General features: G+C 43.5%; 1 protein-coding gene across 6 annotated transcripts in view; it reads right to left on the reverse strand.

Moving 5' to 3' along the window:
* The window catches only part of MYLK (myosin light chain kinase), a 359,252-nt gene that overhangs the window by 93,376 nt on the left and 239,398 nt on the right, over window positions 1–26,478 (reverse strand). For all 6 annotated transcript variants that reach the window (XM_053251749.1, XM_053251736.1, XM_053251728.1 and 3 more), the window contains 2 exons: window positions 21,520–21,636; window positions 5,711–5,782 (listed from right to left, as the gene is read on the reverse strand). In XM_053251749.1, the coding sequence (XP_053107724.1) occupies window positions 5,711–5,782; window positions 21,520–21,636 (189 nt within the window). The remainder of the gene's footprint in view (window positions 1–5,710; window positions 5,783–21,519; window positions 21,637–26,478) is intronic.

The raw sequence follows: 26,478 nt of genomic DNA on the forward strand, positions 1-26,478 counted from the left end.
GACTTGACGGAACTGCATCTTACAGTACAGTGCACGACTGCATGATAATAAAAAGTAAAAGGATCAGCGATGGAGACTTTGCTGTAAATATATTTAGATTAACCTACTGATGTCAAGCTGAGAAAAGGCTGGAGTAGGATATGGGAGGACCTAGGATCCTGGAAGGAACAGGTGCTGCTTGTGCTGAAGGCTCCAATGTGTAGAAGGGCCATGCATCTCAAGTTCGTCTGCTCAACAGGAAGAGGGCAGAAGTGGTACCTTCGATACTAACTCTGGCAGTGTACATGATTGACACGTATAAAATTGGAACTTGGAACATAGATAGCTGCCATATACTGAGTCAGACCATTGGTCTATCTAGTTCAGTATTGTCTTATAATATTGTCTTCCATATAATGGAAGAACTGTCCATTCTCACTGAGTAAGAACTGGGAAATGGAAAATAAAATTAAATCACTTTATGTGTTGCTTACATACCATGCAACTGAAATATATTAAGTCATATAATGACATAACACAGAATGGCTCCTGTAGACAGCACTCCTTTAACTGTAATGGCTTCATCTTTTCCTTTTTGGAAGAGCCAATTGCAGAATAGCAGTGCTCTGACCATTTGGTCATTGATTGCCATTTTTTCCCCCATGGCAAAAAAGGGAATTACATCTTCTTTTTCCACTGTAGAGATAATTAAACATGATAAAGGCTCCTGGCATATTTACAATGATGTCATGTTCTTATACTGATGCTCCATTCTGTTCAAGTGGAGACAAGAGTGAGAAATCAAGTCTGCGAAGACAACAAAGGAGATTCCCCTAGATCTTGTTTTGCACACCATCAGTGGTGATATTTATTAACAATCTTAGCAGGAGAACAGAATAACCTAGCCAAGACTTTTGTTTGACATAATATCAAACTGATTTCATGCGGTAGCAGGCATGAAGATTTATTTCCTTAAGGATTGCAGATACCACAACATACTGTTATTTTGATGGCTAAAAGAAAGACTTACAGAAAGGAAGAGAAATAGCCGTGCAGTCAACTCTTTGAAACAAATGGAAGCAGTTTTCATTGGATACAACAGGGAAGTCCTTCTTTCCCGTGACTCCATACTTCCTGTAACTCGATACTACAAGGGGTTGCAAGTGTTATTTTAGTGAACCTCTCCTAGGAAAACCCTTCCCGGTTTCTTATGGCAAGTCGAGATAGAAAAACTATGTATATAATTCCTATTATGATAACTTACTGAAGTTAATTAGATTCAAACATGAGAGGCACGTTCAAAAGTTTCCCTTTGTCAAAATGAACACAAGTCTAGCATGGGGTTAAGGTGAAATTGTACTCATGAATCCTAATACCTAATATTAGTATCAAATGTGATACTAATCCTCTGCTTTCAGAAACATTCTTGCTTGTTCTTTCTTTACTGTTCCTTTTCAGTCTAGCATGTCTTTCTCCCAGTGCCTCTTGTTTATGACTCTATGTACTTGGCCTCTAGATACAGCTTCCAGAGCAAGAACAAAACAACAACAAAAACAGGACGGCACTGAAAAATATCAATATATTACCTATGCTGCACACATGCAAATTAATCCAGACATAAAGTGAAATGCTAGCATTTCTGTCATGGTATCTTCCTCCTATCTACAGCTCCTAAGACCAATCCCACAACATACTTTGTCTGTATACAAAGACAAAAGGTTCGAAAAGATGCACAATTGGGACATCTGTAGCCCAGCATCAAGGGGGCTCTTATCATGCACCAACCCACATAAATTTACTTATAATGAACTCACTGTCTGAGGTGAGGGGAAGATTAGACTACTTATTCTAATAAAGCATACATAGAAAATATTGCAATGCAGGAAATTACAGAGCGGCCGCTGGAGTATCCTGTACATTAGGGATGTTGTTTAGCAGCCCATGGCTCAAGACAGATGGCATGCATGTCTCAGAAAGCCATGACCTCCACCAGCTTTCAGAGCAATAAATTGTTCAACCACAATTTATTTATTTTTAAAGTAACAACATAGTGATTTTACAACTTCCGTTTTTCCTGGAGGCAGAAATAGAGGTTATGACACAATGGCCTCTTCTACTCTAAAATGGTTTTGGAAACACGTGAGACTTTTATGGGACTGCATAGATGAGATTTTAAAACCAAACACTGCCTTTGCTTCGTTAAGACATTCATAGAAGTCTCACGGATACCTTTGTTAGGAATATAGGAAGCTTCTTATTTGGAGTCGTCAGGCTGTTGGTCCATCTAGTTCAGCATTGCCTACATTGATTGACAGTGTTTCAGGCAAGGGTCCCAGCCCTACCTGGAGAGATTGAACCAGGCACCTTCTGCATGCAAGACATGTGCTCTGTCACTGTGCTACAGTCCTTCCTCTGTCATTCATATATTCAGAAGCACCAAGCTGTACAATGCCCTCTGAGTGTTCACAGCACATATTGTACCTCTAATTAGGGCTGAGAAAAACTTTCACCACTTCTGATGTTTGGGTCAAAATGTGCATGTCCAACAAGGCAGAATCTTTTGTCAAACAGCCACACAAATTACTCATATGCTGAAAATAAAAGCTTTCTGTCCTAGTTTTCGATACTAATGATTGCTTAGACAGAACTGCAAAAGAACTCCCAAATGCTGTTTTTTTCAAGCCTCCAGGGAAACATGCAGCCCCTGAGTTACTGGTCCACAGTACACATCTTGAGAAAGCTCCTGAGCTTTGGGAGCAAGGGAGTTGCAAATTTCCAGTGCTTATCCTACCAAGCTTGGGGAATCTTCTCCACCAAACTGAGCTGAAGTTTAAGCAGAATCCATTTATATACTTCTGGAAAGCTCTCCCCACAGTCTGTGTGACTAGTAGCAGCTTCACCCTAGCCTTGCTTTCAGCCCTACCTAGCCTTGCTTTCAGCCTAACACTATGGACAGAGTATATTTAAAAAGTACTCTGCCTAAACTTTAGGTCAATTGATTATTCCTAGGCTTAGACAGACAACCTCAAGGATCGCATAGCTCCCTTGCTTCCAAGACTCTAGAGCTATGCTCAGGTGCTACTTGTAAGCCAATACTGTCGTTCTCTGGGGCTTTTGCATGGTTGCTTCTAATTTCCAGGATAAAGAAAATTGACGAAATTTCAAGGGAGAAATTCAATAGATGGTTCTGGCTCAGTTTTGCTAAGAGACCTGTAAAGAAACGTTCATACAAGATCTCAAACCCTATGAAAAACTATGGAGAAAGAAGGCTGCAAAATGAGGTTTTATGTTTATACCAACTTCAGAAAGACATAACTTCGAGGGTTTTAGTAGCAGGAATGCATAAACATTAATGAATTCATCTCAGTATGAAATTCTCTGCTGCATACAAACTTAAAGAGTAACATTTTAACAACACTGATTTCAGTGCAAATATAAAACTTTATGCGTTCAGTGCAAATGCATAAAACTGGTCAAAGTAGTGGTTCTTACTGAAATAAAATATTATTAGTTTTGCTACAGTTCAAATGTGTTTCAGTCAATACAAACACCATAACATTAAATCAGAACAATAGATGGAGGCAAGGACTTGTTAGTAAGGCACAAGATTAAGAACAGCATCTGCTACTGTAATTCATTTCCATGGATCAAAATAAGAATTTCAGAAGGACTCGCACACAGTGATGTAAGAATGTGTAAGATGTACTCCTGATACCCTTACAAGAGTAGGCCTCTGTAATATATCAGCTATTGTTAATGTAATAACCAGATTTGGGGATTATCTTCTTTCCTCTCTTTCTTTTGGAGAAGTAGAGTCATAGCTTCTTCTCTGTCCTCACTGGCCCTTGCTCATTCCCAGCAGAGTTTGATGACCCTTTAGTACAATGTTGACCAGCAGGACTTCCATTCTCAGCAGATTGCAAGATTTGAAACAGAATTTGAACTTCAGCAGCAGTACCCATCGCATTAACAGCACAGATATATGCAGTGGCTAACCATGAAATGCTTCTCGGTGTTATTCAGACACATGAACAACGTTGCTATTTTGCCTTTACTGCTGAATTGAATAAAAACACCTCCCTTGAACTTAACTGGATTTGGTTAAAAAATGTTGCTACAGAAGTCTTGTTTACGTAGACATGGATTCTGGAGTTACTTCAACAGTTTGATTTTATTATTATTATTTCTTGTTTACACAGTCAGACAGGTGTTATTGGTAATTTTATTATTATTATTATTATTATTATTATTATTATTACTACTACTACTACTACTACTACTACTACTACTACTACATTTATATCCCGCTCTTCCTCCAAGAAGCCCAGAGCGGTGTACTACATACTTTGAGTTTCTCTTTCACAACAACCCTATGAAGTAGGTTAGGCTGAGAGAGAAGTGACTGGCCCAGAGCCACCCAGCTAGTTTTCATGGCTGAATGGGGATTTGAACTCGGCTCTCTCCGGTCCTATCCAGCACTCTAACCACTACACCACACTGGCTCTCTAAGATTTAATCTTGTTAGTCTAGCCTAAATAGATCACTTCTGACTGATTCATGCTAAGATAGGTTTTTAACTCTAATGCTAGCCAGCAAACCTAGGACTGCAACCATTCTTTGCAGGAGGGACAAACTTCGGTTCAGTAACCAAGAACCCTGGGCAAGGGCAACACGCAATCTGAGCGGCTGCTAGTCTGTTGTACTAGGCAGGATGAAATGGGATCAACCTTGGTTGCACTTCTTAAGATGAAACTTCCAAATGACTATCCTAGAAGAGGGCAAAGTTTGGACAGCTTCAGAAGTGACTTTTTCCAATGTGGAAAAGTTGATGAAATATTAAAAAGGGAATGCAAAACATAACTTGTGAATAGCTGTGTTTGGTTCTCCGAATCTGCAGCACTTCATGTGCATTTTGGAACCTGATGAACAGTGTTCCATACCTTACGTTTTGCATGCTTTTCCATCTCTTGGCCAGAAATGAAAATAGCATTTGAATTTGACTTGGATCATGACGACAAACTGAAAAGAGAAAAAAACTCACCACAGAAATTATCTGTGGGATGCTCATTACACTGCAGCAGGACATCAGAATTGTGCACGATGGTTGTGAGGTCACACTTACTGCCTCTCAAACCTTCACATCTTCAGTTCTAATGACCTGCATAATACAGTTTAGAAAGCATCACCATTTCTCTGTACAGGCTGCTTGGCAGAAGAAATTAAGAAGCAAAATTTAATACGTGAAAAAAGTAATTTTAATAAAATATGCTGAACTAAAATATATTTTGATCTGAGTAAGGATGCCATTTTACTTTTGACATAGATACTGTTCTGCTGATATGGAAATTGTCAGAACCTTCCCTATGTCCAATTCTATCCAATTTAATCTATAGTGGGGGGGATGGAACACCATAAATTACACCAGGCCTGTTGTGAGGTTAATTGCTTGGGTGATATGTAAACACACCAACAGGAAGAAGCATGTGGGCAGAGATGTTTAAATGTACTGAGGTCAGTGCAGGTGATGACATCAGCCACCTGTACAAATATGCATAGTACAATGAGAGTACAGTTTTTCCCACTATTTAAGCAGCAGCCTTCTTTTCATCTTCAAACAGGCCTACAACTTTAATCTCAATGATGACAAGCCATTTGGGAGTTACATGCTTCCCAAATCACCTATGCAAAGTCAGAAGGGGGGAAAAGCAGGAGTCAAAGCAATACCACTTACTCTCTGTTGCAAGCACAGTTGGGAGTGAACTCTTTGGCTTTTTGCTCTTCTTTTCCGTTGGCTTTAAAGACTCTAAAACAAGACAAACAGGGGGAGGGGGGAGAAGGACAGTTAAGAACCAAAGCAATTATGTAGAGCTAAGGAACAAAGACTGCAGTGATAGGGGAACCCTGATTTGCCTTTAATTTGATTCTGATTCGACTGGAAAGCAGATGGAAATTGTTGGCTTGTGTGATGTTTAAACAAGCTTTATTGCACATAATTGTTTGACCAGGCTAAATTCCGAAGGAAAGAATAAAAATAGCTTTCTCTGCTGCCCAGGAGATGTTATGCTCAGAATTCTATAAAGCATCAATGGATAATCTTAATACTTTAGAAGAAGAAGGGAATATGGTTCCACTCTGGCTAAACCTTAACTGGAGAGCTCTGTGCTTTAAAAACACAGCAATAGACTGGAGTAGGTACAAAGGAAATGAGTTAGGGGAAATATAACACCACTGAGCTGAAGTTGAAAGAGCTGGTTGTCTTTGAACACAATGGTAGATAGTACCAGACTAGATGCTAATTAAAGCAGAAGACAGACCATAGTGTTTCCAGAGAACTGAAGGGAATGTTCCTCATAGTGTACACACTCATTCCATTTGGTAAAAACGCTTTTGTATTGTTTCAGAAACTTGTTTAACCAGAAGCAACTCTAGCGCTATTCCAACGTTACGTTGTACATGCATACAGCTATCTATACACATGTATATATATTTTGTGTGTGTGTCCATTTAAAAAAGTGAACCTGGGTACAGACCCACTCAAATGCAAGGTATGGATAGGAAGTGTACTACTGTTTGTGCACTGAACATAATGTGTGACAGGGACAACAACAACAAAAGGCATCTCTCTCGTAAAACAGTTTTCATTCATTAAAAACAAAACAAAAAAACCTCCAACCATCAGGTCTGTGACATAAGACACTGGTGGTTTCCCACAGCCACATCAACACAAGGGCTGGATTATGGAAAGAAACTGAAGAATCAAGTGATGAGCTTCCACGTCATCATTCCTCGCCTGCCTGCCTGCCCCCAGATGCTCCCATGGAGCGCTGCAGCTGTCCTGCTTTCCCCACGCCAGTGCTGGACAGCTTCTAAAGAGCCCCCACTACCACCCTAACTAACTGAGGCAGTTGCACCATGAGGAGCTGCCTCCTTGTGGTGGGGGCTGGGAATTCCAAAATGGAACTCTGACATTTTCCAAAGTGCACAGTCCTATTCTATACTATTGGTACTGCTAAGTCTTTTGATCCTATTAAATTGGGGCAAATGCTATATTCCAAGCTTAGGAGATTTTAAAAAGGAAACCAAGTGTAAGAAGCAGAACAAAAACACTTACTATAAGAGGGACACTTAAAACTAATTTGGCAGAATAATGCAGGCGTCTCAGTGTGTAGTGTACGTAATAAGTGGTTAAGCTGCCCAAATGTACACACTATCAGAGAAGTTGTACTATAACAATGGGTACCGCCTGCCTAATTTTTCAGTACATATAGTGCTTTGGAGTTTTAGGGTATTCTAGCGGAATAAATCCAAAATAAAATGGTGTGCTTTTAAGTATGTGCTGTATTCAGTCTCTGAACTGGTAGGTTTTATTTTTTGTTTGTTTGTTTGTTTGTTTGATTTATATACCGCCCTTCCAAAATGGCTCAGGGCGGTTTACAATTAAGGTTAAATATTAAATATTTAACAGGACAGCCCGTGACTACTTAATTCACCCAATGTTTCATTGGATGCAAGAACCAAATATATATATATAAGGTTAAATATTAGGGAAACTGGGAGGACTGGGAGAACACTTACACAAAGAACCAACTGCAAAGGGAAGTAGAGGGTTCATACTAGGAGCAACATTTAATATTGGCTGGTAGATACTTTTCCAGGAGTGCTTGAATTCTTGCCTCTGTGTAGGATGAACAACCACCTATCTGGTTTTAGGAAATCTCCATAACTGCCTAATGGTCAGGGGAGACACCCATTTGGTATCAAAACTCAATAGGTGACCGTAGCCCAGTCACCGTCTCTCAACCTAACCATCTCTCAGCTCATCATAACCGAGCAAAGCAGGCACTTTCCTGACATTACTGTGGGTAAGAAATACATACAGAGACTACTGTATCTCTCAAGTTGCTCTAGAAGGCTGATGTACAAGAGAAATTCTGTATAAGCTGGTCAAGCAGTTGAAAGAGAGCTGCTTTGTTCTAATTATGTGCCTGCCTTATATGGACATTAAGGATCCTGTAGCACACGTCACAACAGCCAGGATCTTGCCTAATGTCCTTTGCCAAGATTTCACCTCAGGAATGATCTGCAGATGTCTGAAGGACTATGTAATAAGGTGCAAGAGAATGAACACGAGGGCAGCAAGAGAATGAACATGAGGGCAGCCCGTGACTACTTAATTCACCCAATGTTTCATTGGATGCAAGAACCAAAATGCCATCAAAGCCCTCGGAGCAGCACATAACTGCTCAATGTCCCATAACAAAATAGATGGGAATGCCAGATTTATGATAAGACAGCTGAGATAATGAGCAAAGCGACTCCATAACTTTTCATCAAGGAATCATTTCTGTCTTCAGCCATGTCCAAACAGTTTCCCACAAACCAGACTCATAGCACAATCCTATGCTAGGGATGTGCACCAAACAGATAAAACATTTCAAGTGTTACGACCATAAAGACATTGGGGAAACACCCCATTGTTCCCCATGGGTGGCTCCTAGAGGGTCCAAAGTTGGTTGGGTGGTAGGGCATGATGGGTGCTACCTACCACCCAGCCCAGAAAGGAAATGAGCAAAGCAGGCAATTTTGAACAATTTTCTAATCTTTCCTCAAAATCCGCCATAGGACCTGATTTTTAACAAATCTTTAACCTTTTCCCCAAACCTCTATAGGGGGTTTTCAATTGCAATTTGCAATGCATTTTGCAACCCTGCCTTGAAAAGCACAGTACCGTATGAAAAGCACACGGTAAATGTGCCAATGGGGGCACAGTTGCTTCTGACAACACTTGATCTGTATGATAACAAGCCAACTAAGAAGCAAGGAGATCACAAGCCAATCAGAAAACCAATCAGCAAGGGAAACACAGGCTTCCAAAATGATGCCCGAAATGTAGAAATGTTTTGAATGGAAACGGGGTTGTTTTGTTCTAAGCTCAAAACAGGAAGTGTATTTAAAGGGTGTTTTATTTTGAGCTCCAGACACTCAAAACAGCGTCTTTTGAGTTGAAATGTTTTTATGTCAAAATGTTTTGCACATCCCTATCCTATGTATGTTTACTCAGTAATAAACCACAATGTGTTCAATGGGGCTTAATCCCTATTAAGTCTGTTTAGGATTGCATCTGTCATGTCTCAAGGGTGGGCCTGCTCAACTTCAGCCCTCCTACAGATGTTGGCCTACAACTCCCATAATCCCTGGCAATCGGACACTGTAGCTGGGGATTGTGGGAGCTGTAGTCCAAAAACAGCTGGGGGGAGCCTAAGTTAAGCAGGCCTGCTCAAGGGCATTGGGTGGGGTTTCTTGGTAGTAGGAGATTTGATATTTAGGTATATAGAAAAGCTAATGCTTTGGGGAATTTTTAGCTTTATTTAGAAAAGGATGACTAAGGGGAATATCATAGAGGTTTATAAAAGTAAGTATGGTGCAAAGAAAGCAAATAAGGGCTGTCTCCCTTTCAGATCATACCAGCACTCGGGCTCATCCGATGAAACAGATTGATGATAAATTCAAGACAGACATAAGAGAGGACTTCTTCAAATAACAAATAATTAATTTACGGAACTCACTTGCACAAGATGGCCACATACTCAAAGGGCTTTTCAATGAGATTAGAAAAAATCCTGGAAGACAGGTCTAGCAATGTGTATTAGTCACGATGGTTATGTGGAACCTCCATGTTCAGAGGCAGTATGCCACTGAATACCAGTTGCTGGGGAGCTAGAGAGGGCTACTGCCTTTCAGCCCTGCTTATGGGTTTCTCGGAAATCCCTCACTGGCCACAGGGGGAAGCAGAATGTTGGACTAAATTGACGATTGGCCTGATCCAAAGCAGGGCTCTTATTATGCTCTTAATCATTCACCCAGAGAGTAAGGTGAGAATAAACTCATCACCTATACTCCAAACACTCCAGCTGAGGCCAGAACGCTACACCATAATAACACTGTGTTACACAACTTTTCTGCTAAGATGACCCCAAATAGCATTTGCTTTATTGCAAAGGCATCATATTTCTTGCATATAGCCATCAACATCATTGGACAATTTACTATTGAAAATGTTAAGAATTCCAGTCCTCTCCCAACAGTAGTGTGTCTGTCTTAAATACAGATGTCGATTGTTTATACAGAATAAGCATAGGCTTAGGTAAGTCAGGGAGATCCTGCTTACTATTAGTTAAGGGGGAAGGGCCCTGACATCTTGCACGATGCAGGACCAAATCAGGCCATGAGTAAAGAATTATGCTTGTCAAAGGGGCAGGGGAGTGCCCCTTTCGTTAAGGCAAGCAGCTCCCCCCACCTCAAAAAAAAAAAAAAAAAGGTTCCGCCATTCCAAGCCTCAACATTCTATTGCTTATAAATAGGACAACTGTAGAGCTAGTAACTTGAAACTGGGTGCATATGATCTACTTGAGAGGGTTGTACAAGTGTGCCTAATTTCAAGAAGATCTGATTAAAATTGCCACAGCTACAGCAAATTAAAAAGTGATGACAAGTGACAGTTTTGTCCTTTTTTCTCCAATCTTTAGGACAGTGCAGCATATATTTCTTTCAAATTTTGGTGAAAATCACTGATGTACTGTGTCAGGCTTGTCTAGGAAGAGTGTCTTTTAATGGTTTGGTGAAGTTTTGAACAGTGGTTCAGAAGTTAAAAGGGTTTTCCTGCTCCACTAATGCCTATGGCTAGCAAGTGCTGGTGAAGTTATGTAGAGTGTGACTGTTTTGATTATGAAGCCAGAATGCTGACACATTTTGCCAGTCATCTGAGACTGGTGGGGGAGCCAGCCATTGCATTCTATTGCAGGTGCAATGCCTATTCTGTGAGTTATGGCATGTGAACTCCTAGGAAATGTGGGGGGCGTGGAAGGTACAGGTGGAGAAAGCCAGGTGGGAGGTAAAAGCCCTGGGGATGAAGTGCTGATAGTTTGGTGTGTGTGTGTGTGTGTGTGTGTGTGTGTGTGTGTGTGTGCGCGCGTGCACATGGAATAACTTTGAAAATGCATGCACAGAAACACACACACACGCTGACAAAAACATAACCATACTACATACACAGAAACACACTCATGCAACACACACAGGCACAGGCACAAATACTCAGAGAAAAACAATGCACTAATGCACAATGCAATGCATACATGCAGCACAAACATGTAACACACACATGTAACATACAAATACATGCATACAATACAAACACACGCAACACAAATGCACAAACATGTGTGCAACACAATCTTGCACAAAACAAAAAAATGCAGTCACACACACAATACCAATACAGAGACACATGCAAACACCCACACACATGTCCAAAATATAAATGTACAAATGCTCATACACACCCATGCCACACAAATACACATGCACACACATACAGCATAAACACACATACACTGCAAACACCCACACACATCAGCAAAACAAACGTGCACAAACACACACACAGAGCACATATAAGCACACACACACGCACAGGACACAACCACTCAATACAGAAATAAAAACACCGTCAAACACTGTGTGTGCGTGCAGTAATACAGAGATGGCTATAGGTGTCCAGAGAATTAAATGGTCACAACATTCAGCGCAGATAATTAATTATTGGTGTACCTCTGAAAATGGAATGAGGATACGTGAGCTTTTAGTGCTGTATCTGGGGAATCTGAATTGTAATCCTGATGCGCTTACTGAGCAATTAACAGTATGCGATGATAATACATTTGCAAATTACAAAGTTGTAATCCACCAACTTAGACCATTATTGACTAAATCACACTCGAAGGATGCCAGACAGCTCCCAAAAAGCAACAAAAAATGGTTCGATCAGGAGTGCGTAGCAGTAAAAGAGCCCTAGTAAAGTTATCAAAAGGTCTTAAACATAACTCTTCTCTACAATTGAGGCATGAAATGTTACAGCGCAAAAAAGAGTATAAATCTCTCTTAAGATTCAAGCAAAATGCTGCCATGAAAGAACATTGGGCAGCTGTTATAAACGCTGTAAAAAATAATGATTTGGCCGGCTTCTGGCGGCTAACCTCAGCCTCTATACGCCCCAATATACAATCTCCAATCTCGGCTGCACAATTGGAGACCTATTTTATGGCACTTTATAATGAACCACCATCACTCCCACTGCTAGAGATTTCACCGACATCCTTACCTCTCTGGCCCCCAGTCACAATCCATGAAATAAAATGTTTAATTGCACAGCTGAAGAGAGGGAAATCGCCTGGTTATGATTATATCCCCCCTGATCTCTTGCTGTCTAATACAGACTGGTGGGCCCCTATTTTGGCAGAACTATTTACATATATAGATCGAACGGCTCACATGCCTGAAGATTGGGGTCTTGCCATTGTTGTCCCAATACACAAAAAAGGAACGCGGGACGACCCAGGCAATTATAAATTATAATTGACCCAGGCAATTATAAACCGATAAGTTTGCTCAGCGTAATAAGTAAATTGTATGCAAAGCACTTATGTATCAAGCTGTGTGAGTGGATGGATCAGGAGGGCATTATAGAACCGGAACAGGCAGGGTTTACTGCTGGTAGGTCAGTAATGGATCACTGCACCGTATTACAACACTTAATAGAAAGATACGTGCATAAGAGGAAAACACCCCTCTATGCAGCCTTCATCGACTTCCGAATGGCTTTTGACTCTATATCTAGAGGAATTCTTTGGGCCAAGTTATCTAAAACTTCAATTGACAAAAGACTATTGTTATTAATATATAAACTATATGAGAACTCAACCCTCTGTATACGGCTTAATTCTACGGGTCAACTTTCAAGGAAGATACCCATAAATAGAGGAGTTAGAAAGGGTTGTATCTTAGCTCCCTTCCTATTCAACTTTTATGTGAACAGCTTAATCCAGCAGCTGCAAGGTTCGGACATACATGCACCTAAACTGGCAGACAAACATCTGTCTATACTCGTGTATGCCGATGACGCTGTAATTCTATCACAAACTAGAATAGGTTTAAAAAGAGCTTTGGGTGTTTTAGTAAGCCATTGCAAGAAGGAACAATTAGTAATAAACTATTCTAAGACAAAAATTCTTCGCTTTAGTTCTAAATATCAGAATTTTAACTGGTCAATTGAAGATCACAATGTAGACCAAGTAAAGCAAATCAAATACCTTGGGATAGTGTTTCAATTCAACGGCTATAAAATGGGCCATATTAGATCGGTAGTTGATACGGCCAAACACAGTATTATAGCCATTCTAAAATTCTTCTGGTCCCAAGGAGAGAACTACATTCCTGCTGCCATTAAACTTTATAAGGCCAAAGTGATTCTCCAACTCCTTTACGGGACACAATTGGGACCGTACACCAACTTTAAAGATTTGGAAAAAATTCAAACCAGTTTTTTAAGAACTATATTTGGTGTACCCAACTGCGTTTCCAATTCAGTGATACGCATGGAGGCGGGCATACTGAAATTGGAAACCAGGGCTTGGCTCCTAAGGATATTTTATTGGCTTAAACTTCATCTGCATCCGTTAGGGCTAATTCCAAAGCTTCTTGCGGCTGAGCCTCAGGCATCTTGGTCTAACAAAACGATAGATAAACTTTGCCAATGCGGCCTATCACCCACTCTATTATTAGAGAGCGGTGAGAACACAGCCCGCATTCTAGTACTACAGAGATTGGTTGATATAGACATCCAGGAAGAGAAGGCTTGTTTACCATCTTTTTATAAACAAGTATATGCTAAGACGGATCTTGCCCCAGCAACGTATTTATTTACGATCACTTTGAGTAAATTCAGATGGGCCTTCTCCAGGGCTAGGTTCAATGCTTTCCCATCTGCTGTGCTGTATGGAAAGTATTTGAAGCTATTATATGAAGAACGGAAATGCCCCTGTGGAGAGGCGATCGAAACCATGGCCCACATACTTTTGAAGTGTTCAATATACCAAAACTTGAGATCTCAATTAATCAGCCCACTGTTAAATAATATGAGGGGACAACCGGAGGATCTTGTTGTCGCATATTTATTAGCAGATAAAGATGCAACTATTTCATACGTTGTGGCTAAATTCTGTTATGTGGTCACCAGATTAAGAACTTCAAAAGAATAGCATACAGCTTTGGGTTCCTTACTGTTAATTTTAAATTATGCCTATACATTTACGCCTTACCAATGCCATTATTTTATTTTTACGTGTAATTATTATTAATCAAAAGCTGCTAGCCATTTATGTGTAACTGACTTTCTATTAATATTTTTCCTTTTAACTATGTAAAGATTTTTATTTCTTTTTTGGTCAAAGACCATAAATAAAGTATGACACATGTATGCAACACATAAATGTGCACACATGCACAACACAAACACATGCAATACAATATTGTGTGCAATATCAAGATATACAGACATGCAACACAAACACACAAGTGCACAAACATTCAAGAAACACATGCACACACAAAACACAAATGCATACAGCACAAATGCAGAAACATGCTCTGGCAAGTGAAGGGGGTCACATGGTACCACAGGCAGAGGGGCTTGCTCTTGCATTCCATGGGTGGATTAAATTGGCCAGCCCTAGGAACTTTGGACTGAATGATGTTTAGTACAAGTTTCTTCCTTCTGGATCTGGGTTTTTCCCGTAGAACATAACGTAATGGTTTTTCATGTCGAATACAGTAAGGCAGAGGTTGACCAACTTGGGTTGCCAGATGTTAGTGGGCTATAACTCCCTTCACCACAGCCATGATGGGAGTTGTAGTCCAACAACATCTGGCAACCCAGGTTTGAAAACCTCTGCAGTAAGGCTTGGATGCTTCATAAGGCAGTACAGGACCAGGACTACATGGGGCATCTTCGCTAGTGCCAGGCACTCCATCCTCCCCATCTTGCTTTGAGCCTCAAAGACCAAGGAAAAGGGTGGGTGCACAGAGGGCAAGTTGTAAGCGTGCACAATTTATGACACTGCACAACATGTGACACATCTCTTAGGTCACCAGGCTTAGGTTCAGATTTTCTGGCTTTGTGGAGCTTGAGCCAGATTGAGATAGCCTTAACCTGGCAGGTTTTTTGACCCCTGAATATATATTAGTGCATACATACAACTTGTAAATAAGCATCCAGCTGGTCTTCTGTGTTGAATATTCATCTGCAAGAAACTTTTAAAAAGTGGAAGACTATGGAAGAAATATTTTCTTTCTTAAAGAAAGCCATTTTCTTAAATAGCCTCTGGGCACATGTGGGGAGGTCATTTGAAGGGATAATTTCCCCCCACTAGAACACCAGTGTTTTTGCTCAAAAACATGGGAGTTCTAGCTAAAAGAACACTGGGCGATACCTTTAAATGGCCTCCCCTGCGCAATTTCAGAAACCATTTAAAGGGTTGGCCTGGTGTGAGCGGGCCAGCCGGCGCGCTGAGCGGAGGGACGGCGGGCCATTTGCTGCCTCCCTGCTACTGTGAGCTCTGTAGTTAGCACTCTCGGGGGGTGTTCAAAGGCACCTCATGTTTTTAAAGGCAGTGGCCAGCTGGCCACTGAGGGATGGTAGCTCAGGTCACGGCAGGCTCTGCACTGTAAAGGTAATTTCCTGGGGCCTCTTTCTTTCTTTTAAAGGCTGAAAGGAGGCTCACCCCCTCCCCCCCCCCATACAGGTCGAATAGATTCATATCGATTTGGATTGGGCTGATTCAATTAGAATTCAAATCACTCAAATTGGCCAGATTCGAGTCCAACTGATTCAAATTCAAATCAATTTGCACATCCCTACTAGGTGCAGTCACCATCTCTCAGCTTAACCCAACATTGTAAGTTTAAATTAGGGAGTATTGGGAAGCAATGATTTATACTGCCCTGAGCTCCTTGGAGAAAGGATGGGATATAAATTACATGCAATAAAAATAAATAAAATGGACACAGGGAACTAAGACACATCTACACAGGGCTTTTGGGATGTTCTGTATGAGCTCAAACTACCTCCAGAAGCCACATGTACACTGAATCAAGTCTGTGCTGTTAGGAAAGTCATCATAGATTAAGCTGTGCGGAGTACATGCTGCTTTGCCAGCAAGACAATGTGGGGACCTCTAGCACTGCACGCTACCTTTTCACAAGTTTTGCCCTAGTACCTGCTTAGCAATACAGACTCAGAACAAGTGCATGAGAAGTATCAGCTTCATTTACTTCACTGACAACCTGCCCTTTTGGCTCATGAGTCCCCAAGAGGGCTGTGCATGTGTCGCTTTCAAGTGACACAGAATCCATCACAGCTGTACTACATAAATGGCTGATAACAGCACACAAGGATTTTTCCAAATCACTTCAGAAGCAATGCTTTGGCTGCCTAGTGTGGAAGGTCTTAGCTGACACACAGCAAAATGGACACAGTGCTTAGTTCCATGCGGCTGGTTCACTGTTTGCTTTGGATACTGAATTACAACATATAATTCGGGGGGAAGAAGACAGAAGGAGAACAGCTTGGGTGGGGCACTGACTGACTGCTGTCTTTGCCCCTGCCCCACCTTTCCTCAGGTGTGTGTAACATCTCCTTGGGCTGCTGCTGGGGCTTTGGCTGCTGCTGCTGCTGCTATATAGGGCAGGCTAGCCCAAGGGCGCGAGCCTCTTGGCGCGAGCCGAAGGGCGAGAGCACAAGGGCTCTCGTCCTTGTGGCTCTCTGCCGTGGGGCAAGCTGACTGAGGCCCAGAAGATCTCTCTCCTTCCGCCCTGAAGAGCCGTCTTCTCACAATTAAGAAGTCAGCAGGAGACTACGCAAGCCTGGTTTTGTTTTGTTTTTAATTAAGCCAAGAAGCCGTGGTGGGTTAGTCTGGGGAGATGTGTCTGGGGGAGCAAAAAAGTGGGTCTGGAGTGGGGGCAGCAATATCACAGGTAGCGGGCAGAGGGAGGTATGGCGGTGGGAGTTGGGCAGGCCGTTACAGGGGAAAACGGTCCAGGCAATTGAGGCCTGTTCCTTTTTCCGGCCCTTCTCCCAATCCTCTGACCCTAGGGAGCTCTGAGATCACTCCTTCGAGGATTAGGGTGCTGCTGCTGAATGCCAGGTCAGTTAACGCAAAAACATCTCTCATCCACGATCTGATTGTGGATGAGCGTGCTGACCTGGTATGTGTGACGGAGACCTGGTTGGATGCGCTGGGCGGGGTCGGTCTCTCTCAGCTTTGTCCTCCAGGTTTCCAGATCGTGCAGCAGCCCCGCCTCGAGGGTCGGGGAGGAGGTGTTGCAGTCATCTTTCGAGAGACCCTCCCCGTTTCCAGGTGCCCGGTCAGGCAATCTCAGAATTTCGAGTGTTTGTCCTTGAGGGTGGGCCTCCGAGATAGGCTGGGGATTCTGTTGGTGTACCGACCACCCCGCTGCACTTCAGTCTCCCTACCTGAGCTGGCGGGGGTGGTCTCGGAGGTGGCCTTGGGTTCCCCCAGGCTTATTGTTTTGGGGGATTTCAATGTCCACGCTGAGGCCCCCCTAGTGGGGGCGGCTCAGGATTTCATGGCCTCCATGGCAACCATGGGCCTGTCTCAATTGGTATCGGGCCCTACCCACGTGGCGGGACACACTCTGGATCTGGTTTTTGCCGACCGGGAAATAAATGATCTGGAGGTGGGGGAATTTGAGACCACTCCCTTGTCATGGACAGATCATCACCTGGTGGGGTTTAGTTTGACTGCTCCGTCTGCCCTCTGCAGGGGTGGTGGGCCGATTAAGATGGTCCGCCCCCGGAGGCTTATGGATCCGTTTGGATTTCAGACAGCCCTCGGGGAGTTTCCAGTGTCCAGAGCTGGTGACCCTGTCGACGCCTTGGTTGCTCTCTGGAATGGAGAGATGGCCCGGGCTGTTGACACGGTTGCCCCCAAGCGCCCTCTCCGGCTTGGTGGAGCCCGTTCGGCTCCTTGGTTTTCCTCGGAGCTTAGGGCGATGAAGCAACTCGGACGACGGCTGGAGCAACGCTGGAGGAAGAGTCGTCACGAATCCGATCGAACACGGGCTAGAACCCATTTTAGGGACTACGCCGTGGCGGTGGGGGCGGCGAAGAAACGTTTTTTCTCCGCCTCCATTGCGTCTGCTCAGTGCAGGCAAACAGAGCTGTTTCGTGTGGTGAAAACATTGCTCCACACATCCCCCCGGACAATGGGGGAAGAGCCATCTACAGCTCTTTGTGATCGGTTTGCCTGTCGCTTTGCAGATAAAGTCGCTTGCATCCATGCTGACCTGGACTCCAGAGTTTTGGCAGTTCCGGCAGACGTGCCTTTGGTACCATCTGGTCCCGTTGTGTTGGATTCTTTTCAGTTGGTGCGGCCTGAGGATGTGGACAAGATCCTGGGCAGTGTGCGGGCGACTTCGTGCGCTCTTGACCCTTGCCCTTCATGGCTAATAAAAGCTACCAGGGAGGGAACAGGCAGATGGCTGGAGGTGATCGTTAATGCTTCATTAAGGGAGGGCAGGATGCCATCGTGCCTCAAGGAGGCGGTGGTAAGACCTCTATTAAAAAAGCCCTCCCTTGATCCCTCCAGCCTGGACAGCTATAGACCTGTGTCTAACCTTCCCTTTTTGGGCAAGGTGATAGAGCGTGTGGTGGCGTCCCAGCTGCAGAGGGTCTTGGATGATACGGATTATCTGGACCCTTTTCAATCTGGCTTCCGCCCCGGGTATGGGACTGAGACTGCCTTGGTCGCTCTAGTGGATGACCTACGCCGGGAACTAGACAGGGGGAGTGCGTCCCTGTTGGTTCTGCTGGACCTCTCGGCGGCGTTCGATACCATCGACCATGGTATCCTTCTGGGCCGCCTCTCGAGTATGGGAATCGGAGGCACTGCGTTGCAGTGGTTCCGGTCCTTTCTTGAAGGGAGGGTCCAGAAGGTGGTGCTGGGGGACTACTGCTCGGCCCCGTGGCCGTTGGCCTGTGGGGTCCCGCAGGGTTCGGTCTTGTCCCCCATGCTGTTTAACATCTACATGAAGCCGCTGGGAGAGGTCATCCGGGGATTTGGACTGAGTTGTCAGCAATATGCGGATGACACTCAGCTCTATCTCTCCTTGTCATCTGATCCTAGGGAGGCGGTGGATGTCCTGAATCGGGGGCTGGAGGCCGTGATGGGTTGGATGTGGGCTAACAAACTGAAATTGAATCCGGATAAGACGGAGGTACTGTTGGTCAGTAGGAGAGCCAATCGGGATGAGGAGATTTTACCAGTTCTGGATGGGGTTGCACTCCCCTTGAAGGAGCAAGTACGCAGCTTGGGGGTACTACTGGACCTGGCTCTGCTTTTGGAGGCTCAGGTGGAGGCGGTGGCCAGGGGTGCCTTTGCACGGCTTCGGCTGGTGCGCCAGCTGCGTCCCTTTCTCGAGAAGGCAGATCTGGCCACGGTTACCCACGCCTTAGTCACGTCACGGCTGGATTACTGTAACGTGCTCTACGTGGGGCTGCCCTTGAAGAATATCCGGAAACTGCAGCTAGTGCAAAATGCGGCAGCGAGGGTTTTATCCAGAGCTGCCCGTTGGGAACATATCACCCCCATTTTGAAAGAGCTGCACTGGCTGCCGGTTCGTTTCCGGGTCCAATTCAAGGTGCTGGTTTTGACCTTTAAAGCCCTAAACGGTTTGGGCCCGGGGTATTTGAGGGACCGCCTGCTCCCAAGGGTTGCTGCCCGCTTGACGAGGACATCTGAGGGGGCCCTGCTCCGGGTGCCGACAATGAGAGAGGCCCAGCTGTCGTGCACTTGGGACAGGGCCTTCTCTGTTGCTGCCCCCAGACTCTGGAATGCTCTCCCAGTGGCCATTCGTTCCTCAGACTCCATCATGGCTTTTAGAAAGCTTGTAAAGACTTGGCTTTTTACCCAGGCTTTTACATAATCGTTTTTACTGCTGCTTCTGGGTGTTTTTATTTGTTGTATTGTTTTATGCTTGTTTTTATATGTTTTTATACTCTAAGCATGTTGTTTTTATTGTGTTTTTATTGTATGTTTTTAACTTTTGTAAACCGCCTTGGGGCTATATTTTAACGAAAGGCGGTATAAAAATGCAAAAATAAATAAAATAAAATAAAACATGTTCATGGAAGGAATGTAGGAGAGAAGAATGGGGGGCACCACTTTCCATAGGTGAAAATTGGGGGGCAGCCAGGGCACGTGCCCTAGGCACTACTGGGGGGCGCTAATGCCATGCTGCCCACCCCCTCCCCAATTCACGGGTTTAAAAAATAATAATTATTTTTTTTAACCTGTAGCTCCTTCAGCGGGCTTCCTAAGGGCCATGGCTGTGTTTGTGTGTGTGTGTCCTGCAAAGGTTTCCCTTCCCCCACCAGCCTCTTAGATCACAGCCGCAGCCTGTCTCGGGCTAATTTTCAGGCCTGTTTGGGCCTACAAAGATCAGTGCTGTGGACATTTTGGAGGTCGCCGCACATGCTCAAAAGTCCTCTGCGAGGCCTGGCAAGGCATAGGACCTCGCAGGGACCATTTGAGCATGTGTGGCGGCCATTTTTTAAAAATTAAAAAAGGCTTCTGAAAACAAAAATGGCCACCGCACATGCTCAAATGGCCTCTGCAAGACCCAAGTCTAGATTTTTCCCTGATCTAGGGAGTCAGAAGAATACAAAGTTGTTGGCAAGGGACCCAAGCATTTAAAAAACAGATATAAATGGCACAAAAGTAAGTGGACAAAAATCCCTTAAAAAGACAATGCTGGTTTAATACCTTGTAAGCTGGCAAAACTGAAGGGTGGGGGGAGGGGGGGAAGCAAGGAATAAAATAGAAATATTCACTTGCATGCTGTTTAATTCTCTATACAGAGCTCTATCTTTATCTGAATATTTGTCAAGCAAGGTTTGTGGGATTTCAAACTTGGAAAGTGCCTGCCTTTAACTTGTGTGGTTCTTTTTAAAAAAACCAAAAAAACCACCCTGAATATCACACAGTTTTGCTGTTCTGTGGCTAGTTGCAACTTCCACCTTCTTCCTGATCAGGCTGAGGGATCCAAGCCTATTATAAGCTGCTGGATAATTTAAGATTGTTTAGGGCCCCTAGGATTTCCCATTGCAACCGTCTCCCTTTAAGGCAAAAGCTGTTTGGACAGGAAAAAACCCACCCCTGAATTTCTTGGAGGCAGCAACCTGTAGTGAGGTGTGCTGAGGCGGCAGAACATTTGCTAAAGAGAGCTTTCACTGTTTAGCTCTATGGAGGCATGCCCAGCACATGGATGTGCTGCATTTCCTTGGGAAGATGACTGGCACATATGTGCCACATGGGTGTGTGTGTGTGTGTGTGTGTATGCATGTGTGTGTTGCTTACAACCTGTTTCTCCTGAAAGTGTCTGAACTTGTATTTTTGAACTGATATTATGGTAAAGTTATCTGAGAGATGGGTGTCAGATGTTTGGACAGGGGCGCAATTTCAGTGGTTGCCCTAGGCGCTATTTTCCCTAGACACACCTCTGCCACTTTCCATATAGCTATAACAAATCAGAATCAGACTGAAGACTCCTGGAACTTGGCATAAACAAGGTCAAGAAAGGTCGGTAGTTTTTCAGTAGTTTTCCAGCTCAGATCCGTCTACTTACCTTCCACCAATACATTGCAAGCACATTCGGATTTTCCTGCAGTATTCTCAGCTATGCATTTGTACTGGCCCTCATCTTCAGGAAAAGCTTTATCGATGGTGAGCGAGCACAATGATCCTAATGGGAAAAGGCAGAAGTCAGAGATCAGCAAGGGTCATAGGAAGTTGTCTTATACAGAGTCAGACCATTGGTCCTCGCTCAGTAACTGTCTACATGGAGAGGCAGCGGCTCTCAGTAACTGTCTTTCATGAAGATGGCAGGGATTGAACCTAGGACCCCTCTGTATGCAACACAGATGTTCCACTACTGAGCTGCAGCCGCATCCCCAAATGTATCTGTAAGGTCTTCTAGATTACAACCATAAAACATTGTTTGCAACATAACAATAGTTTTATACCTGTTTAAGACAAATAATTTAGGGGAGTGTCATTTAAGACTTTCTCAACATATTCACCTCAGGCCTGGCCCTGATCAACCCCTAGACCTTGAAAAGACGATGCTGTCTTGCTGAAGAGACAAAAACTAAGGCCTGCTTGTTCTACTGTTAGTGGGCAGCTTGAGCTTCACCTCAGTTGAGTTGGCCTCACCCATTCTCCTGGAACTTGAAAATATGTTGCAGTCAGCAGAGTGTTGGCTATGAGGGGGAATTTTCAGGATTGGGTACCTATGAAGTCCTGGGCAATGAAAATAAGCAAGGACAGCCCAGCCAGAGGAAATCTCAATCACATGAATAACAAAAACAATTATGGAATTTGAGAACGTCTTTGTTAATGCACGTGGAGAGCATCTTTGTGAATCTGATGACAAAACATCTTGGAGGATACCTTGCCTGCTTGACTGATCAAAGGTTTGATTTGAAGGTCTGAAGGCAATGAAGCAAGCCAATGATAAAACAGCTACTGTCATCTTCTACTTTTACGTTGTTTAGGTTGATGGTTTTAATTTTGAATATAAATGAAAGGTAGCCATTTTTAGATCCTGTAGGTCAAAATGCAGGGTAGAAATTGAATGCATAAAGCAAGCAAGCAAGCAAGCAAGCAAGCGACCTTAAAATGAATCTGCTCTGTTTCTCAGTCTACACCTTTCCCATATCCACCAACATACTTCGCAGGAGGTTAACACTGGCATGAAAAATTGCCAAGTTGCAAGTCCCTTCCACAAGACATCTGGGGTGGAAATGTCATTGAAGCAGCCATGTGGAAGTGGCTCCTTTAATACAATGTAAGAGCCAGGTTTAATGAGGCAGAAGCATACTCCTGTCTTCCTGCTGGGATTCCTTCTATGTTCCCTGATGCCTTGTCAAGTGATTTTATGACCCACAATAGAACAAATAGGGGTGTGCAATTCGGATTTTCGGGTGATTCGGCTCGGACCCGAGCCGAATCACCCCCGTTCTGTTTTGTGCCCGAATCTGGGTCACCCGAATCACCCTTGATTCGGTTCGGATTCGGATTTAATCTGAATCTGAATCCGAATCGATTCGGGGGGTAAAAAGGGGCCCAGGGGCAAAATTTTGGGGTGGGGTGGTAGTGCCCAATGGGTAGAGTCTACCACCCCAATTTCAGGGGGATTGGGCAAAGTCCTGATTTTTTGTGAATTTTTAAAGTTTTAGTGACTTTGGGGCAGTTCGGGGGCATAGCATGGGATTTGGGCAAAAGGAGTGGGGTGGGGTGGTAGAGCCTAATGAGTGCAGGCTACCACCCCAATTTCAGGGGGATTGGGCAAAGGGCTGATTTTTGGTAAATTTCTGAAAATTTCATGTCTTTGGGGCAGATTGGGGCATATTGGGGCAGAAAGTGGGGGCTGGGGCAGAATAGTGGGGTGGGGTGGTAGTGCCTAATGGGTGCAGGCTACCACCCCAATTTCAGGGGGTTTGGACAAAGGGGTGATTTTTTGAGAATTTTTGAAGTTTTGGTGACTTTGGGGCAGTTTGGGGGCAGAAAGTGGATCTGCCCCAAAAGAGTGGGGTGGGGTGGTAGTGCCTAATGGGTGGAGGCTACCACACCAATTTCAGGGGGATTGGGCAGAGGGCTGATTTTTTGAGAATTTTTGAAGTTTGGGTGTCTTTGGGGCAGATTGGGGGCAGAAAGTGGATCTGCCCCAAAGGAGTGGGGTGGGCTGGTAGATAGTGCCTGATGGCTGGAGGCTACCACCCATCCCCAATTTAAGAGTGATTGGGCAGAGGGGTGAATTATGGTGAATTTATTTGTATGAGGTTTGTCTTCATAAGGTGAAGTGTGCTAAAGTGATTACTTCCTCATATTATTCATAGTAAAGGAAAGTGTGAAAAAGTGAAAGTGGGGTCATGAGAGTTGTTTAATTGAAAAAAATCTCATTTGCTATGATAGAATGAGAATTCACACCTCAGAAAAAACTTCTGAGGTGTGAATTCTCATTCTATCATAGCAAATGAGATTTTTTTCAATTAAACAACTCTCATGACCCCACTTTCACTTTTTCACACTTTCCTTTACTATGAATAATATGAGGAAGTAATCAATTTAGCACACTTCACCTTATGAAGACAAACCTCATACAAATAAATTCACCAAAATTCACCCCCTGCCCAATCACTCTTAAATTGGGGATGGGTGGTAGCCTCCACCCATTAGACACTATCTAGCAGCCCACCCCACTCCTTTGGGGCAGATCCACTTTCTGCCCCCAATCTGCCCCAAAGACACCCAAACTTCAAAAATTCTCAAAAAATCAGCCCTCTGCCCAATCCCCCTGAAATTGGTGTGGTAGCCTCCACCCATTAGGCACTACCACCCCACCCCACTCTTTTGGGGCAGATCCACTTTCTGCCCCCAAACTGCCCCAAAGTCACCAAAACTTCAAAAATTCTCAAAAAATCACCCCTTTGCCCAAACCCCCTGAAATTGGGGTGGTAGCCTGCACCCATTAGGCACTACCAACCCACACCACTATTCTGCCCCAGGCCCCACTTTCTGACCCAATATGCCCCAATCTGCCCCAAAGACATGAAATTTTCAGAAATTTACCAAAAATCAGCCCTTTGCCCAATCCCCCTGAAATTGGGGTGGTAGCCTGCACCCATTAGGCACTACCACCCCACCCCACTCCTTTTGCCCAGATCCCATGATATGCCCCCGAACTGCCCCAAAGTCACTAAAACTTTAAAAAATCGCCAAAAATCAACCATGAACCGAATCACCCAAATTTTTTTTGCCCGAAATTCGGGTGATTCGGCTCGTGTCCGAAAAAATTCGGGGGACATCGGGGGTGATTCGGTTCGGCCCCGAATCACCCGAAATTGTTTGTTTTGGGCACAGATCGTTCTGTGCCCGAAATTTTTTGCACATCCCTAAGAACAAATCACGCTCAAAAGAAGTGATGATGAGACCACAACAATCACAGAAGCCTAAATTTGCATAGAAGTGGCTGTTTACATGAGAACTGTGGATGGCTGCAGCAAGCATCATTGAAAAACCTGTGGTTTTTCTATTTTTTATGTATGAGCAATAGGCAAGCAGAGCTGTCCTTGTAACTTCAGAATGCATTTGTCCTCCACTTTAGTAGCTGGTCCTTGCTTTACCTGTGACTTATATAGATTTATTTACTTTTACACATTTAGCCTGTACTTCCTCTAAGAAGTCCAAAGAAGTCCAAAGTGGTACACATGGTTACATTTCTCCTCCCAACAGCCCTATGAAGAAGGCTATGCTGAGAGATAAGTAATTGTCCCAGAGTCACCCAGTGAATTTCATGGGGAATGGGGATTTGAACTTGGATTTCCCCAGTATAGTCCAGCACACTAATTACTGCACCATTCTGGCTCAGAGTTCGTTGTTGTTGTTGTTGTTGTTATTTATTGTTAGTAGTATTCATTTTTTAAATAATCAGGCAGAGTGAGCTGCCCTGGTGACATCAGAATGCATTTACTCTCCACAGAAGCAGCCTTTTGTAGCTGCTCTGTGCTTTACTTGTGGCTTGTGCAGTTGTTTTCGTGTGTGTGTGTGTGTGTGTGTGTGTGTGTGTGTGTGTGTACGCGCTTCTGTTTTGATCCTACTGTGTTAGATACAAATCTACACACTATTGTAGTCCTGTTAAGCACTATAAAGCAACTAATGTTTTCCTTATTTCTCTGTATTTCTGCTGATGAGCAATTGAGATTTGTGTGTTTGGTCTGGTCTCCAGAGTTTCTTATCTACCTGATAATGGCAGGGACCTAATCAGAAACTTTCTACATGTGAAGCACGCATGATACCAGTGAACCTATGGCACCATCCCCTTAACTTAAAAAGTTAGGAGTCATTGTTTTGTTCCCACAATGAGCATATTAAAGTACTGAGAACCAAGCAAAGGTTACCAAGGAGTACAGTCATTTTATGTCCTTCATTTTAAGAACTGACTAACTTTGCAGGGTTATTTTCATTTGAGAATATCCGAGTTCCACAATAATAATAAAGTAGGATGAAGATTGCTAACAGAGACAACTCATCTGCAATCTACTCCTTTCTGCTTTCCCCGTGATATTGGCTCATGGAGGAAATCCTATTCCCAAACTCCATTCTCCCTAAGGGGTGGAGGGTGGGGACAACGAGTGATATATAGTTAGAATACTTTGTGCAAAATAAAGTCAAACTTCCTGATGATCAACAGATACCAAGTTTTGCATACACAATTCTGCCATTTAAATAAGCTGAATGCACTACATTTTACACTGGAAAATGCTTGGCAATAGTTTAAAATGTATTTTTAAAAGAAGCAATTCTGAATATAAATTTATTTTAACTATTACTGTTCTCAACAGATTTTTAACAATCAATCATATCAATAATTCCAAAATGACATTGTTCCCAAGAAAAGCAACAGATATTTCTTGGATTTAAACTTACTATGATTCAAACTTACCAAAGATGGTCATTATTCAATAAAATGAATACTTTTTGAAGTTGAAATCATACCAACTAGCTGGGCCAGGTGCAGAACATG

Source organism: Hemicordylus capensis, chromosome 1 (genome assembly GCF_027244095.1).
Source record: "Hemicordylus capensis ecotype Gifberg chromosome 1, rHemCap1.1.pri, whole genome shotgun sequence".
Classification (NCBI taxonomy): domain Eukaryota; kingdom Metazoa; phylum Chordata; class Lepidosauria; order Squamata; family Cordylidae; genus Hemicordylus; species Hemicordylus capensis.